The sequence below is a fragment of the Salmo salar genome, chromosome 16 (assembly GCF_965601325.2).
Source record: "Salmo salar chromosome 16, fSalSal1, whole genome shotgun sequence".
NCBI lineage: Eukaryota > Metazoa > Chordata > Actinopteri > Salmoniformes > Salmonidae > Salmo > Salmo salar.
In genome coordinates, this window is record NC_138306.1 from 44293830 (window position 1) to 44311485 (window position 17656).

At 42.0% G+C, this 17656-nt stretch overlaps 1 protein-coding gene across 1 annotated transcript in view; it reads right to left on the bottom strand.

Moving 5' to 3' along the window:
- The window catches only part of LOC106573895 (CREB-regulated transcription coactivator 1), a 39201-nt gene extending 22748 nt beyond the window's left edge, over positions 1–16453 (bottom strand). Inside the window, exons 1-9 of the mRNA XM_082962741.1 lie at positions 16267–16453; positions 11542–11658; positions 9638–9765; positions 8978–9037; positions 8626–8720; positions 2544–2617; positions 2411–2451; positions 1884–2107; positions 144–280 (exon numbers count right to left, since the gene is read on the bottom strand). Coding sequence (XP_082818867.1) covers positions 144–280; positions 1884–2107; positions 2411–2451; positions 2544–2617; positions 8626–8720; positions 8978–9037; positions 9638–9765; positions 11542–11658; positions 16267–16392 — 1002 coding nt within the window. The 5' untranslated portion in view covers positions 16393–16453. The remainder of the gene's footprint in view (positions 1–143; positions 281–1883; positions 2108–2410; positions 2452–2543; positions 2618–8625; positions 8721–8977; positions 9038–9637; positions 9766–11541; positions 11659–16266) is intronic.
- Between the last annotated feature and the right edge of the window lie 1203 nt (positions 16454–17656).

The following is a 17656-nucleotide window of genomic DNA, read 5'->3' on the forward strand; positions in this document are numbered from 1 at the left end:
TTTAAAAACATTCGGGATAAAATCCTATTTTAGTTAGAGATTTACGGAAAGTGATATCCCTATGTTAAAAATGACTTGTTTACAACCTCTGTTAAAGTTCAATAATATCACTGCTGAATGCGACCGTAGAAATAGCCTCTCACCTGGATGTTGAGAGGGGGCGATAGGGTGGGGGAGAGCTGCTGCGGTGACTGCTGTGGGTCAGCGTTCAGGGTTAGGGGAACCAGGGTGGACTGCCTGCTCTGGGCCGTCATGGTAGACTGAGAGGTGGTTGGGATCCCTGCCAAGACAACAGGACAGGCATCAGTGGCTCTTCTCTGAAATACAGCAAAACTCATTCTGGACATTGCTGCGAAATGCAACATTGCTAGGGGTTTTTCACAACTACATTGTACAGATTTTCTAGTGACTTGTGCTGTATATGTTTATGATATGCATGCATCCACTCATATGCCAATCCCTAAGTAAGTACCAATCACTAAGTAATAAAGTACCTATCTATCTAGCTTTCAGTAGCTTGACAAATGACGTTTCTGGCAAAACTTGACGCATAATCATTCTGTGAAATGTTTGCAGTAGTGAAAAGGTTCACCCTCTACCTCAGAGAATCTAGTCTGCATTTTAACTAAGGATGCTCAAGGAGACATAAATAAATAAAGTGGAGCCATCCATATTCCTGCCAGCTATCTGTGCATGTTCTTTCAACAGCATCTTTTCCAGATACAGGGGGGTGGGAAACAGTCTAGTCAAGACGTTCAAAGAGCTCCAGTGTCTGCAGGCAGTTTGATGCAATATTTTGCAGGGTAATGGGAAACACCTTACAAAGACAATATAGTTGTGTCACATGATTATCATTGTACAGCATACAGATATTACATTAACATGTTATTCCTCTTAGGTATGTAGACTATTGCCAAAGTTAGATTTTTGGATGTTATGTCCCTTAAAACTGGCAAAGAAGAAAAAAACGATTTGGTTTCCTTGCTCAAATGGTAGAAATGGTGCTACATGGAGTTCAGGAAGGTTTCGTACATAAACCACCAGTAAAATTGTGGATCACAATTAACTTCAATAAAGAACTTGCTTGTTAATAATAAACATGTAGACATTACCCTTGGTTACATTATCAGAATTTCAAATAAATAAATAGATTTGATATACATCTGTGTGTGTGTATAAACACACACACAACCATTCAAAAGTTTGGGGTCACTTAGAAATATCCTTGTTTTTGAAAGAAAAGCACATGTTTTGTCCATTAAATAGCATCAAATTGAATAGAAATACAGTGTACACATTGTTAATGTTGTAAATGACTATTGTAGCTGGAAACTGTAGATTTAATGGAATATTTGTGGGTTTGATTACAGGCTCAAAATGGCCAGAAACAAATATCTTTCTTCTGAAACTTGTCAGTCTATTCTTGTTCTGAGAAATGAAGGCTATTCCATGCGAGAAATTGCCAAGAAACTGAAGATCTCATACAACACTCTGTACTACTCCCTTCACAGAACAGCGCAAACTGGCAATAACCAGAATAGAAAGAGTGGGAGGCACCGGTGCAAGAGGACAAGTACATTAGTGCCTAGTTTGAAAAAGACACCTCAAGTCCTCAACTGGCAGCTTCCTTAACTAGTACCCGCAAAACACCAGTCTCAATGTCAACAGTGAAGAGGCGACTCCGGGATGCTGGCCTTCTAGGCAGTTCTTCTGTCCAGTGTGTGTTCTTTTGCCCATCTTAATCTTTCCTTTTTATTTACCAGTCTGAGATATATGGCTTTTTTTGTGCAATTTTTCTTTGCAACTCTGCCTAGAAAAATTGCAAAAATAAATAAATAAATAACACAAAATGTGCCACATTCATTTTGCCATCGATGGCTTACCGTGGCTGGCAGCACTGATGCCTAGGAGGGTGAGGTTGGTGGTCAGGCTGCCCGTGCTGTTGGAGGTGCTAAGGGAAGGAAACACCAAAGTGTCGCCCGGGTCCAGCGGAGTGGGTAGTGGTGGGGGGAACTGAATGTTGGTCAGATCGGGCAGGGAGCCTCCTGTGTTGAGCGTGGCCGGGATCAATGACGTGTTCACTTCCTGATCAGGTGATGGAAATATACTAGAGGGGAGAAAGAACAGGGGTACACATGACCTAACACAGCACATCGCAAAGGTTATCCATTCTGAATTATTTTTGCTTGTTTTCATGAATTATGACATTTTTCTATGCCTTGTGTGGAAATGACAGTTATCTGGTGTCATAGGTCCTCTCAGACAGACACTTTCTCTCACAGAGTAATCTTTGAACATAATTCTAAGCATGGCCTGGATAGTGATCTTTCTCATAGCACCTTTCTACAGTGTACGGTCCTGCCAATGTACCACAGATTTATGAATGATAGGATGTGCAGTAAGTACTCACTTGATCCCAGGGACTTCACAAGACTTGGGTCTTGAGTCATTCTAAAAGGCAAAGCACACTCGGCATAAAAAAAAATCCCAAAATTGTGAGCAAGCACTGATATAACAACTAGGCTTCATGTTCACTCCTCTACCTTTTTGTTACCCCACTGTGTATCCTTGTCTGCGTGTGAGTCAGACTCAGTCCCAGGAACTGTAAGCAGCAGCACTGAATGGTGAAAAAGAAAATCAGGTAATGACCAACAATTGAAGGCACTATTTTAAAATCAACCCACATCGAAAATACTGCAAAGTAGTATTTTTCCTGTAGTGAAATTAAGTTGCTTAATGGTTTTTAGACACTTAAAACATCAGGTAGAGCTCACTGGCAGGTAGCTAGATGCTTCCCGTTTTCAGAATACCACACAAATGTGTGTCACCACAATATTATTGATCCGTTTTCCATGCATTGAGTACCGTAAATTCCGGACTATAAGCCGCAACTTTTTTCCCACGCTTTGAACCTCGCGGCTTAAACAATGACGCGGCTAATATATGGATTTTTCCCGCTTTCAATTTTTTTTTCTCCCCCAAAAAAACATTTTGTGACGTGCTCAGTTTTTTGCCGGCATGAAGCTTTCATTAGACCAATGAAATTGCCGAACGGGTTAAGGTCAAACAACTTTTTTGTTTACTGTTTAGATTAAATCAAGCGCTCTCGAACTTCCCATCATTCTGATTACGGTAGTCATTTTGTCACCCTCATCATGGCAAAGACACGGAGAAATGCATATGATGCAGCTTTCAAGTTGAAGGCGATTGATCTGGCTGTTGGAAAAGGAAATAGAGCTGCTGCACGGGAGCTTGGTCTTAATGAGTCGATAAGACGTTGGAAACAGCAGCGTGAGGAATTGACTCAGTGCAAAAAGACAACTAAAGCTTACTGCTAATTTTTTGTTACAAGCCATGTTTCGTTAAAGCCTATTTATTTTTGTTACAAGCCGTGTTTCGTTAAAGCCTGTGTAAAGTTCATTTGTTTCAATGTACCGGTAGGCACCTGCGGCTTATAGACATGTGCGGCTTATTTATGTTCAAAATATATATATTTTTTTTAATTCAGTGGGTGCGGCTTATATTCAGGTGCGCTTAATAGTCCGGAAATTACGGTAATATCAATTACAAATCAATACTACACCAACATTTCTCTCATCAGAAAGCAGCGGTTGGTTGTACACAATGTGATAGCGTCACAGAAAGAATAGTTGCTCCAACATGGACAAAACCTGTTAGCTAGTGGAACCTAGGATGGAAGTTAAGGAAATCTATGTCATGCAATATTTGAAGACATGTCACCAGCTGGCGGGCTAGATGGGCACATTTTCTAATAGCCCGGTCTAAAAGGTAATAGTCAGGGCCTCCCGAGTGGCGCAGCGGTCTAAGGCAGTTGGGCAAAGCGTGTCATTACCGGGAGTCCCATAGGGCGGTGCACAATTGGCCCAGCGTAATCCGGGTTAGGCCGTGGGGGGGGGGCTTTACTTGGCTCATCGTGCTCTAGTGACTCCTTGTGGTGGGACGGGTACCTGCAAGCTGACTCGTCGTCAGTTGAACGGTGTTTCCTCCGACACATTGGTGCAGCTGGCGTCCGGGTTAAGCGTGCGGGTGTTATGAAGCGTGGTGCTGGCGGGTCATGTTTCGGAGGACGCATGACTCGACCGTCGCCTCTCCCGAGCCCGTTGGGGAGGGGGAATACTTTATTTTATTGAATAACCATAATAATTTGGATTCATTTCCATCCCTGAATGGAACCCAACCCACTCATGTGATACATGATCCAGAAGACTGTGGCTTACCCTTTCATGAGGACATGTGGATTCTTGGGATTTTTTTTATTTCACCTTTATTTAACCAGGTAGGCTAATTGAGAAGAAGTTCTCATTTGCAACTTCGACCTGGCCAAGATAAAGAGTAGCAATTCGACACATACAACAGAGTTACACATGGAATAAACAAAACATAGTCAATAATACAGTAGAACAAAGGAAAACAAAAAGTCTATATACAGTGAGTGCAAATGAGGTAAGTTAAGACAATAAATAGGCCATGGTGGCGAAGTAATTACAATATAGCAATTAAACACGAATGGTAGATGAGCAGAAGATGAATGTGCAAGTAGAGATACTGGGGTGCAAAGGAGCAAGATAAATAAACACAGTATGGGGATGAGGTAGGTAGATGGGCTGTTTACAGATGGGCTACGTACAGGTGCAGTGTTCTGTGAGCTGCTCTGACAGCTGGTGCTTAAAGCTAGTGAGGGAGATATGAGTCTCCAGCTTCAGAGATTTTTGCAGTTCATTCCAGTCATTGGCAGCAGAGTACTGGAAGGAAAGACGACCAAAGGAGGAATTGGCTTGGGGGTGACCAGAGAGATATACCTGCAGGAGCGCGTGCTACGGGTGGGTGCCGCTATGGTGACCAGTGAGCTGAGATAAGGCGGGGCTTTACCTAGCAGAGACTTGTAGATACTCGTCGCCAAACCCACTGGCTACAGGTTATGAAGCGAGGGCCAACAGACGAGAGAGTACAGGTCGCAATGGTGGGTAGTGTATGGGGCTTTGGTGACAAGACGGATGGCACTGTGATAGACTGCATCCAATTTGTTGAGTAGAGTGTTGGAGGCTATTTTATAGATGATACAGTTGAAGTCAGAAGTTTACATACACCTTAGCCAAATACATTTAAACTCAGTTTCACAATTCCTGACATTTAATCCAAGTAAAAATATAATGTCTTAGGTCAGTTAGGATCACCACTATTTTAAGAACGTGAAAACTCAGAATAATAGTGGAGAGAATGATTTAATTCAGCGTTTATTTCTTTCATCACATTCCCAGTGGGTCAGAAGTTTACATACACTCAATTAGTATTTGGTAGCACTGCCTTTAAATTGTTTAACTTGGGTCAAACGTTTTGGGTAGCTTCCCACAATAAGTTGGGTGAATTTTGGCCCATTCCTCCTGACAGAGCTGGTGTAACTGAGTTAGGTTTGTAGGCCTCCTTGCTCGCACACGCCTTTTCAGTTCTGCCCACAAATTTTCTATAGGATTGAGGTCAGGGCTTTGTGATGGCCACTCCAATACCTTGACTTCATTGTCCTTAAGCCATTTTGCCACAACTTTGGAAGTATGCTTGGGGTCATTGTCCATTTGGAAGACCCATTTGAGACCAAGCTTTAACTTCCTGACTGATGTCTTGAGATGTTGCTTCAATATATCCACATAATTTTCCTACCTCATGATGCCATCTATTTTGTGAAGTGCACCAATCCCTCCTGCAGCAAAGCACCACCACAACATGATGCTGCCACCCCCGTACTTCACGGTTGGGATGGTGTTCTTGGGTTTGCAAGCCTCCCCCTTTAACTATTTTTGTTTCATCAGACCAGAGGACATTTCTCCAAAAAGTACAATCTTTGTCCCCATGTGCATTTGCAAACCGTAGTCTAGCCTTTTTATGCGGTTTTAGAGCAGTGGCTTCTTCCTTGCTGAGCGGCCTTTCAGGTTATGTCGATATAGGACTAGTTTTACTGTGGATATAGATACTTTTGTACCCGTTTCCTCCAGCATCTTCACAAGGTCCTTTGCTGTTGTTCTGGGATTGATTTGCACTTTTCGCACGAAAGTACATTAATCTCTAGGATACAGAACGCGTCTCCTTCCTGAGCGGTATGACGGCTGCGTGGTCCCATGGTGTTTATATTTGCGTACTATTTTTTGTACAGATGAACGTGGTACCTTCAGGCGTTTGGAAATTTATCCCAAGGATGAACCAGACTTGTGGAGGTCTATAAAAAAAAAAAAAAATCTGAGTTCTTAGCTGATTTCTTTTGATTTTCCTATGATGTCAAGCAAAGAGGCACTGAGTTTGAAGGTAGGCCTTGAAATACATCCACAGGTACACCTCCAATTGACTCAAATGATGTCAATTAGCATATCAGAAGCTTCTAAAGCCCCATGACATAATTTTCAGGAAATTTCCAAGCTGTTTAAAGGCCCAGTCAACTTAGTGTATGTAAAAACGTTTGACCCACTGGAATTGTGATATAGTAAATTATAAGTGAAATAATCTGTCTGTAAACAATTGTTGGAAAAATTACTTGTGTCATGCACAAAGTAGATGTCCTAACCGACTTGCCAAAACTATAGTTTGTTTACAAGAAACTTGTGGAGTGGTTGAAAAACGAGTTTTAATGACTCCAACCTAAGTGTATGTAAACCTCAACGGTATATCGGCCGATATTATCTAAAAATGCCAACATCGGTATCGGCTGACGTCTAGGTTAACGCCCGATGTGCAAAACCAATATCAAAGCTGACCTGCATACCTATATAACGAAGGTACATGACGTAATGAAGCCACGCAAAATTTTGCGCTATACGTACAACACAGCATTCCTAAAAGTAGCCCACAATGTCTGCTGTGTGGATCGAGCAGTCAACAAGTCAAGCAGTCATTTGTAAGAATAAGAACATTTCAGCGAGACAACTCAAAGGTGAAATCGTTTAAAGCCAAGATAATGGTATTCATGGCCCTTGACAATCAACTGTTCTCTGTCGTGGGTGATGTTGGCTTTCGCCGACTTGTCGAGCCCCGCTACTATTTTTCCGATGTTGCTCTACCGGAGTTACACAGTAATAGCGTCAATGCTATTAGCTTCACGACATACATACTATGGAACGCTGTTTGGGTCTTTGCGTGTCAAAAAAAGACAGAAGCATTGTCAAAGCTGTACAAAAAAAGTCTGGAAACAGATGAACGTGGACGATGTGTTTACAATACCGCACTGGTAATAAAGCATAATTTGTTCGACCGCAACTTCTGGGGTAGCTAGCTTTAGCCTGGTACCTAGCTAGCACCAATACAACCAGCCTGAAAACAATGACCAGTAGAAACTACAGTCATGTTCATTATTCTTAACAATGATTTAGGAATCATTGCGAGTAAGTATTAGCTAGGTAGTCACTTGTTGTTCGCCAATTGAAACTGAACTTCAGTTTATGAAAATAAATAGCTAGCCAGCTACTTAACCCTGTTGCCCAAAGCTAACGTTATAAGCAGCCAGCTAGCTTCATCTGGCTAGTGCGGCTCGACCAGTTATATGTTGTGTAGCTAGCCACAATAAGGATTATGCAAAATGGTGGGATTTGCGGTTAGCCTTCAAAATAAAAGTATGTAATTGACAGTGATGCAAACTAATACAAATAGTAGAATTATGCCACTTTTATTTTGAAGGCTAACCGCAAAGTCCACTATTGTGGCTAGCTTCACATAGATGGGTCCAACTACCTTTAATCAAATAAAAACTGCATTAGGATTATTTTAGATGATGACACCTAGCTATATAGTTAGCTAGCTAGCTAACTATATAGCTACTGAAACAGAATTTTGCTGTGTTTATGGGGAAGAACATTGTTTGCATTTTTTTTTTACTTTACCAGCATCATAGCATACATATCGATGAATCGTTGTGACATATGAAATACGAGTGATCGTGTAATCAATGTGTAAAATTAATGAACGCGTTAAATTATGTGACATGCAGTCGTATTTAGGTCCTGATTGGTCAACAAACTTATTTGACACGTCAAATAAAAGTGTTATAGTATATTTTTTTGACATGCAAAGACCCAAACAGCGTTCCATAGAAATCCTGGTTGAAAATGAAAGGACTGAACAAATATACAATGAAACAGCACAGCAAGTAAGTGAAAGAAATAGGTTTTGATTATGTTTTACTGGTAATGGGGACATATGTAAATGCCAACAAAATAATTTTTTGATCAGTGTGGTGTGTGTGTAACCTTTTATTTAACTAGGCAAGTCAGTTAAGAATCAATTCTTATTTACAATAACGGTCTACCCCGGACGATGCTGGGCCAATTGTGCGGCGACCTATGGGACTCCCAATAACGTCCGGATGTGATACAGCCTGGATTCGAACCAGGGACTGTAGTGACGCCTCTTGCACTGAGAGAGCAATTAACTGTACTAGAATGCTTACAAGGCCGCTAAAATTTTAAATACCAGTATCGTTTTTTTGTCAAGGAAAATATCGGATATCGGTATCAGCCAAAAATGTAATTTCAGTGCAGGGACTGTGGATTCATGCATAAATAAAGTGGTACAGGCCTGAATAAATAGAAGCTGTTCTGTGTCCATGTATCCTGGATCCTCCATTACCTTGTTTAGGCTGGAGCTCTTGTGAACCCCCTGCAAATGAGTCCTGGGGCACAGGGTTCGTGGCGCTCTGGTGTAGGGCTGAGTCGGAGTTTGTCCTGTGGCATTAGAATGAAGAGAAAGATCAACAAAATCTCTGTGGCCCCTATTCCCCAACCACATATGTGCCATGGTATTTTTCAGACTAGGTCAAATAAATTTAAGTTGTTAAATTAAGAATGCACATTTTTTTTTAAGTTTAAAAAAAAATGCTATATACACATGGGCATCGCATATCCTGTGCCTTTCCTGAACGTAGATGAAATTGCCTCCAACCCTAGTTTTTCCGAATATGAAGTCGTCGTTAATGGCCTACCTCCTCCAACTGGTATCCGGTGGGGGTGAGAGGTACACTGAGCTATAGGGGCAGCTGTCAATGTGAATCTCAGTTAAGGACAAAAAAATAAAATATATATATTATTTATATTTACATAAAATCTTATGTAAATCTATATTTCAATGGTCAAGTTAACTGTCAGTATTCATTGACTGAAGTGCAAAGTCTACCTAAGAATTATCCAACAATGACAACATGCCGTTTTAATACTAATCAAGTCAAAATGTTGTAAAGACCACTGTGTTCAACTCTAAAATAAGCTGAGTCAGAGAGGAAGAGGCAAAGCGAGAGGGTTTACTCCATCCAAAAGGTCAAAGTGTCAATTTGGTTAAAAAAAGTAATTGTTAATTTGCTAAGTAAGGCTTATTGGATCGAATAGGAGTTTTGTAATGGTTAGGTTGTTACGAATGAACTAATATAAGTGGATGTACGTGGAATTTTGGCAACTTTGGAAAAAGAAAAAAACGTTATATTGGAGTTCTGCCTGTTGTTAACGTGCATATCTGCCCTTTCATTGGCTAGAATGGTCCCACCTGATATCGCTTTCCATCTTTGAGGACATGCATTTCCATTGTTAGTGCAGTCACAACTATCTTGTCAATATAATAGATAATCTTTGGCCGAGTGCAGAAGAAGGATATCTGGCGGCCATGTTTGTCCACAGAGAGGGGCCGGCGGTGTGGGGAGGTGATGCGGTTCCGATCGCGGTAAACGCGGTCCACCAGCCCGTGATGCCTGGTCGACCGACTGCTGTCCAAGGTGGAATTCTGGACAGGAAACGCAAAAATCAACCATATGAGAATTTGAAGCATACATACAAAAAAATAATACAATTTCAAATGTCTTTGTATAATATGGTGCAAATGTATTCATTTAAAATGGGTCAAGCTATGGGCCCTCACACATTCTCAAGTTAGCAAACATATTTCAAAAATGGAATGCCATGATATAGAAAGCAATGACATAGGCTACTTTTGTCTTTTTAAAGGCCAGTGCAGTCTAAAACATGATTTTCCCATTAAATAAAAATAAACTCAATATAAAAACGCAACCATTTCAAAAGAGCTCCAGTTCATATAAGGAAATCCGTCAATTGAAATGAATTAGTCCTTAATATATGGATCTCACATAAATGGTCAGATACCTTTATATATTAAAAAAAAGGGTGTGGATCAGAAAACCAGTCAGTATCTGGTGTGACCATTTGCCTCATGCAGCGCAACTCCTTCACATATAGTTGACCAGGCTGTTGTTTATGACCGGTGGAATGTTGTCCCACTCCTCTTCAATGGCTGTGCAAAGTTGCTGGATATTGGTGGGAACTGGAACACGCTGTCGTACATGTTGATCCAGATCATGCCCATACTATAACCCCACCATGCAGTAATTCTTTGGTTGTGCAAACCCACTGTCTCATCAGCTGTCGGGTGGCTTGTCTCAGACAATTGCACAGGTGAAGAAGCCGGATGTGGAGGTTCTGGGCTGGCGGGGTTACACGTGGTCTGCGGTTGTGAGGTCGGTTGGATGTACTGCCAAATTCTCTAAAACGATGTTGGAAGCGGCTTATGGTAGAGAAATTAACATAAAATTCTCTGGCAATAGTTCTGGTGGACATTCCTGCAGTCAGCATGCCAATTGCACACTCCCTCCATACTTGAGACATCTGTGGCATTGTGTGACAAAATGCACATTTTAGAGTGGCCTTTTATTGTCCCCAGCACAAGGTGCACCCGTGTAATGATCATGCTGTTTAATCAGCTTCTTGATATGCCACACCCATCAGGTGGATGCATTATCTTGGCAAAGGAGTAATGCACACTAACAATGATGTAAACAAATTTGTGCACAAAACTTTAGCAAAAGAAGCTTTTTGTGCTATGGAACATTTCTGGGATCTTTTATTTCGTCTCGCTTTACATGTTGCGTTTATATTTTTGTTCAGTACATTTCTACACTATGATGTTGGAAAAATACTGTGAAAATGATGATAATGTCCTTTTAAAAAGAACATCTGCAATCTCTGCCTGTTTTGGTGGGATGGAATTTTGGCCTGCCTGGTGACATCACCAGGTGGTAAATTTGTTAGTAGACCAATAAGAGAGTTCCAAACCTCTCTGGCAATAACAGCTAGTCCCCCCTCCTCTACTCAGACCACTCCCAGACAGTCATTTAAAAACAATCAGAGTAAGGTACTTAAATTGTAACCCAGAAATTATTTGATATGGAGATAAAAACTGCTGCATTGGACCATTAAACATTCAAGATGGGGTGAGGGTGTCTGATTCTCAATGTTAGCTTCCTTCTGAGACGGTTGGTCCCAGAAAATGCAGTGTATCGATACACCAGGACACGTCTTCAAAATTGTAAAATACTAAAGAAGTGTCTTGTGACGTTAACAGGAATCCAATTCAAGGTAAGGCGAGGGTAAAACAGCCTATCATGGAAGCTTTCAAAGACCACATTTCCCTCAGGCGAGACTGATTTGCATCATTAAACAATTTTTTTTTTTTTTAAACCAACTGATAGAGAAGCTGAGAGCTCACCTGAAAAGGCAGGTCAATGTTGCTATTTCCAATCTGATTGACATTGGGCAGTGAGCCTCCATAGTACTGTCCACGATTCTGCCCTAGTTGCAAATACTGGGTCTTCTGTAACTGCAGCTGTGCAAAGTAAAATTGCATGAAAGCATGAATGAATGATTAAACTGATAGGCCTACATGAAAAATCACATTCCAAAACAGTTGATATACAAGTTACAGTGCTAAAGATAGACTGGACCACATCTAAAAAAAGGAAAAATGAGAAGACATAGGTTAGCCAGCAGATCCAACACCTTATGCTTGCTTAAAGCTGCACTAGAGGGTCAGACAGACTGTTTGCTTAAATTAAGACACCGCGGAACCAGCACAAGATTTGGCTCAGAATACATACCTCGATCCAGGGATGAATTCCAAAATGGCTGCTGTGGCATCTGCTACCTAGCATGAGGACGAAAAGGTCAGTTTTCGCAAAAACTAGCAGTCATTCAATCTTCTCGGTATAATATTTGGGATAATGGGACAATTGAGTACAACGCATTTCTTATCTCTCGCGCTGGCGCTGCAGTGTCTTAATTTAAAGGGAAATTTCAGGATTTTGGCAATGAATCCCTTTATCTACTTCCCCAGAGTCAGATTAACTCAGGGATACCATTTTTATATACCTCTGTGTGCAGTTTTAAGCTCAATACCTAATTGACATAAGCTCAATACTGGAAGTCTTTGGTAACTGCTGGCATGCTATTTTTGAAGATACTCTTCAAAAAGAGGTAGGGTTTCAGATGTTGTCGAAATATGGGCAGGGACTCCACTGTCCTAACTTTGGGGGAAGCTTGTTCCACCATTGGGGTCAAGAGGGGGCCAAGAGACCAGAGGTGGCGGAACAGAGTGCTGCTCCGTAGGCAAGCACCAGGGTCTTGAAGATGCTTTGAACTTCGACGGGAAGCCAGTGGAGTGTGCGGACGAGCGGGGAAACATGGGAGAACATGGGAAAGTTGAACACCAGGGGGGCTGCGGTATTCTGGATAAATTGCAGGGATTTGATGACAAGCAGGGAGCCCAGCCAACAAAGAGTTGCAGTAGTCTAGACAGGAGATTAAATGTGTCTGGATTAGGAACTGCGCCGCCTCCTGTGTGAGGTAAGGTCATACTTTACTGATGTTGTAGAGCATGATGTGGGGGCTGTGCTTTGGCAAAGTGGGTGGGGTTATATCCTACCTGTTTGGCCCTGTCCGGGGGTTTCATCGGATGGGGCCACAGTTTCTCCTGACCCCTCCTGTCTCAGCCTCCAGTATTTATGCTGCAGTAGTTTATGTGTTGGGGGGCTAGTGTCAGTCTGTCACATCTGGAGTATTTCTCTTGTCTTTTCCGGTGTCCTGTGTGAATTTAAATATGCTCTCTCTAATTCTCTCTCGGAGGACCTGAGCCCTAGGACCATGCCTCAGGACTACCTGACATAATGACTCCTTGCTGTCCCCAGTCCACCTGGCCGTGCTGCTGCTCCAGTTACAACTGTTCTGCCTGCGGCTATGGAACCCTGACCTGTTCACCGGACGTGCTACCTGTCCCAGACCTGCTGTTTTCAACTCTCTAGAGACAGCAGGAGCGGTAGAGATACTCTCAAAGATCGGCTATGAAAAAGCCAACTGACACTTACTCTTGTGTTCCTGACTTGTTGCACCCTCGACAACTACTATGATTATTATTATTTGACCACGCTGGTCATTTATGAACATTTGAACATCTTGGCCATGTTCTGTTATAATCTCCACCCGGCACAGCCAGAAGAGGACTGGCCACCCCTCATAGCCTGGTTCCTCTCTAGGTTTCTTCCTAGGTTTTGGCCTTTCTAGTGAGTTTTTCCTAGCCACCGTGCTTCTACACCTGCATTGCTTGCTGTTTGGGGTTTTAGGCTGGGTTTCTGTACAGCACTTTGAGATATCAGCTGATGTAAGAAGGGCTATATAAATACATTTGATGAAACTGCAGGAGCAAGTCACTGCTTTGATGTTTGCAGAGAATGGCAGGGTGTTGTCCAGGGTTACACCAAGGCTCTTTGCACTCTGGGAGAGGGTCACCGTGGAGTTGTCAACCCGTGATAGAGGTCTTGGAGCGGGCAGACCTTTCCCGGGAGGAAGACCAGCTCTGTTTTGTTGAGGTTGAGGTGGTTGGCTGACATCCCCTCAAAGGAGGAAGAAGAATAGTTGAGTGTCTTCTGCATAGCAATGATAGAAGAGACCATGTGAAGATATCACAGAGCCGAGTGACTTGGTGTAAAGAGAAAAGAGGAGGACCTAGAACCGAGCCCTGGGGGACACCAGTAGTGAGAACACGTGGTGCAGACAGATCCTCTCCACGCCACCTTGTAGGAGCGACCTGCCAGGTAGGATGCAATCCAGGAGTGTGCAGAGCCCGAGACGCCCAACTGTGAGAGGGCGGAGTGGAGGATCTGATGGTTCAGTGTGTCGAAGGCAGCGGATATATCTAGGAGAATGAGAACAGGTGAGAGAGAGTCAGCTTTGGCAGAGCGGAGAGCCTCTGTGACACAGAGGAGAGCAGTCTCAGTTGAGTGAGCCGCCTTGAAGCCTGAATGGTTAGGGTCAAGAAGATTGTTCTGAGCGAGATAACGAGAGAGAGAGAGAGAGAGTTGGTCATAGACAGCATACTCAAGTATTTTGGAAAGAAAATAACTTAGGGATACTGGTCTATAGTTTGACAGAGGGGTCGAGTGTTGGTTTCTTGAGGGGAGCGACTCTAGCCATCTTCAAGTCATAGGGGATGCAGGCAGTGGTCAGCTGATGAGAGAAGTGAGGAATGGGAGAAGGTCTCCAGAGATGGTCTGGAGAACGGAGTCAAGTGGGCAGGTTGTGGGGTGGCCGGACATCACTAGTCCCAGGATTTCATCTGAAGAGAGGGAAGAGGACAAGGCGTATGGTAGTTGTGTGTGATTTGGACCAGTGGACTCAGTAGGCTGAGTGAAAGAGGAGTGGATGTCGTCACCTTTTTTTCCAAAGGTGTTGACAAAGTAATCAGGAGAGAGGGAGGAGGATTAAGGAGGTAGAAAGTGGAGAAGAATTTCACAGGGTTGGAGGCAGAAGCTTGAAATGTAGTGATAAAAAGCAGCTTTAGCAGTGGAGAAAGAGGAAGGTAAGATCGAGAGCAGGGAGTGGAAGGATGTTAGGTCCTCCGGAAGTTTAGTTTTCCTCCATTTCCGCTCAGCTGCCCGAAGCCCTGTTAGCACGCAATGAGTCACTCAGCCACAGAGCGGGAGGGCAAGGTCAGCTGTGAGGAAAGGGGATGGTGAGAGTCAAAGGATGCAGAAAGGGATGAGCGTAGGGTCGAAGTGGCAAAAAGTCAGGAGATAGGAGACAGCAGGATTTAGCAGGAGGATAAAAGGGGAGAGAGTAGTGGGAGAGAGAGCGCGAAGACTGCAGCGGTGAATAACCATCTGGATAGGGGCTGAGTGGGAAAGGTTATCAAGGTGTCAATCTCATTGAGGAACTCTCCAAAGGCACTTGGTGGGCAATAGGCTAACATGAGCCATAAATTGTTTATATCTTAAATCAATTCAGTATCAAGTTTGTGCAAGGTCAGTACTATGTCCCAAGTCAAATGGACAAAGTCAGTAGGCCTAGGCTTAATAGCTGGAAGCTGTGTCAATCTCATAAGGAAAGAAGACGTCGCTAGATTTGTCAAACATAGTTTTTTATTTATTTATTTGTTTGTTTAAATAAAATAGGCATCTTTTAAAACCACAACATAAATCTATCCTGTACTCCTAAACCATTCCTTTATCATATTCACAACTGGTAGGTTCACCACCATACTCCTGTCAATAATTACTGAACGATTTAGTTCACCAATTGCTTTAATAATGAATTGCATGAAGGATGGATTAACCAAAGGCCTGATTTGATGGGGATGAATAAACAGGCTAACATGAACACTTGATACAAACCAGACTGATTATTGCCAGTAACCAACTTTGCATTACACATAATGAACATCTTCAAGACAGGGAAGTAAATCCCACGTTCTCCATCTCTGCCTTCAAGGCTTCGAAGTTGCAAATCTGTCAAATCTCTGCATGCATATACACGTAAATGCTGCGGGATTCTTGGTGCTGTCAAAGATGGTTTGGTAATTTGTAAATATGCAAACCCATTGTATGGCGTGCAAAACTGAATTGTGAATTCTGTCAAAATGGCTTGTCAACATTAGAGTTAACATTGTATGCATAGCAAGTGACGCTTTAGTTTACAGGTAAACAATTAAAACGTTACATTCAGTGTCAAACGCACCAATTTGAGTCGAACTGGTAAACATGTTCAGTCTTCATTGCAATTTCTAGCGGTTAAATCACTATCTAGTTTACTACACGGAATCTTTTGATTGATGCATGGGAATATGAATAGGACCAAGTGCTTGCTAGCAATAACCTAGCTAGTTTTACCTGAGCTTGCCTGGGTGCCTACCATAGCAAACATCAAAGACAGCTCACGGGATGGTTACTGTTAACAAATTGCAAATGCTGGCAAAGTAACGCCCCAATCAATGATGGTTATCAGAAAACAAATATTTAGCTTTAATTGCGAGGGCAGTCAATCGGCCACTTATGTTTGCCACAGCCAGCTGTTTGCCACCGCCAGCTAGCTAACGTTAGGTTACTGACAGTACAGCAGTAGCTAGCTAGCCTAGCAGCAGAATTAATCAACAAAACAAGGCACTTACCCGTGCAGCTCTAGTAATGTTTAGGTCTTTCATCACCTCTTCGAAAGCCGCAGTCTCTTCGGCCTGTTTCTGATTATGTAAAGCGATTTTCTCGCTAAATTTACGTGGATTGTTTGAACTCGCCATCTTTTGCTCTTCTTCCCAATGGGACCTTACGCACAACGCTTGGATACGATGGTTTTGTCGTCATTACGCGCGTACATGTTTCTATTGCATTTCGTGGAAATCAAGAGTATATTGTCACAGAATTAAATCAGGAATTACCTTGTGTAGGCCTATTTGATTTGTATTACGTGCTCTAAAATGTCAAGGACATTGTTTAAAGGGATAGTTCACTCAAAAACGATGTGCATGTTAGCACATCAGTCAAGTTTAAGAGCACTTCAGTACCGAGCAAAAACGGTGATATCCTATTTTTCATAGGAAAGGTTAGGTTGATAAAAGTAAAACAATCTATTTCTTGAAGTTAAGTTATTTTATCAAATAGGGCTATATTCTGTAGACCACCCCTACATTGTCACAAACGCATGAAGAAAGAAATTCCACAAATTAACATTTAACAAGGCACACCTGTTAATTGAAATGCATTCCAGGTGACTACCTCATGAAGCTGGTTGAGAGAATGCCAAGAATGTGCAAAGCTGTCAAGGCAAAGGGTGGCTACTTTGAAGAATCTCAAATAGAAAATATATTTTGATTTGTTCAACACTTTTTTGGTTACATGATTACATGTGTTATTTCATAGTTGATGTTTTCACTATTATTCTACAATGTAGAAAATAGTAAAAATAAAAACCCTGGAATGTGTAGATGTGTCCAAAACTTTGACTGGTACTGTATATTTTTTGTTGTAAAAAGCAAGATATTGCTCTACCAAAGTTTAAATACCTGTAGTTGATAGATCACATCGTTGGAATTGTATCAAGGTCATGATGTTCAGAGCTGAACTGAAATATACCAAATGTATCAGTTACCCAGATACAGTACGCCTATAATTGACTGCCAGGAAAGTCAATATTGGGATTCATGTCTTTCTGTCATGACCTTTGTGACATTTAACAATGATGGAGTTGCACAGTATTTCACTAAATGCAGTGTATGGTCAAGTAGCACCTCATATAATCCATACATTAATTAGGAATCGTCGTCTCCTGTAGATCGTCTGACATACTTTTAAAACATGAAGCTCTGGAGCAAGGGGTTCTCTCTATACCTTATTCAAATGAATGTTCTGTAAAAATCATTTACAGAAATGACAAAAGGATAATTATACCGATTACCGATCAAAGAATGTGCACAATCTTCATTTCACATCTGTATTACAGTACTGTATAAAAACTCATTGTGTGGCCTTGTATTTCAGTTTCACTGACAGGTCAGGTTTTATTTT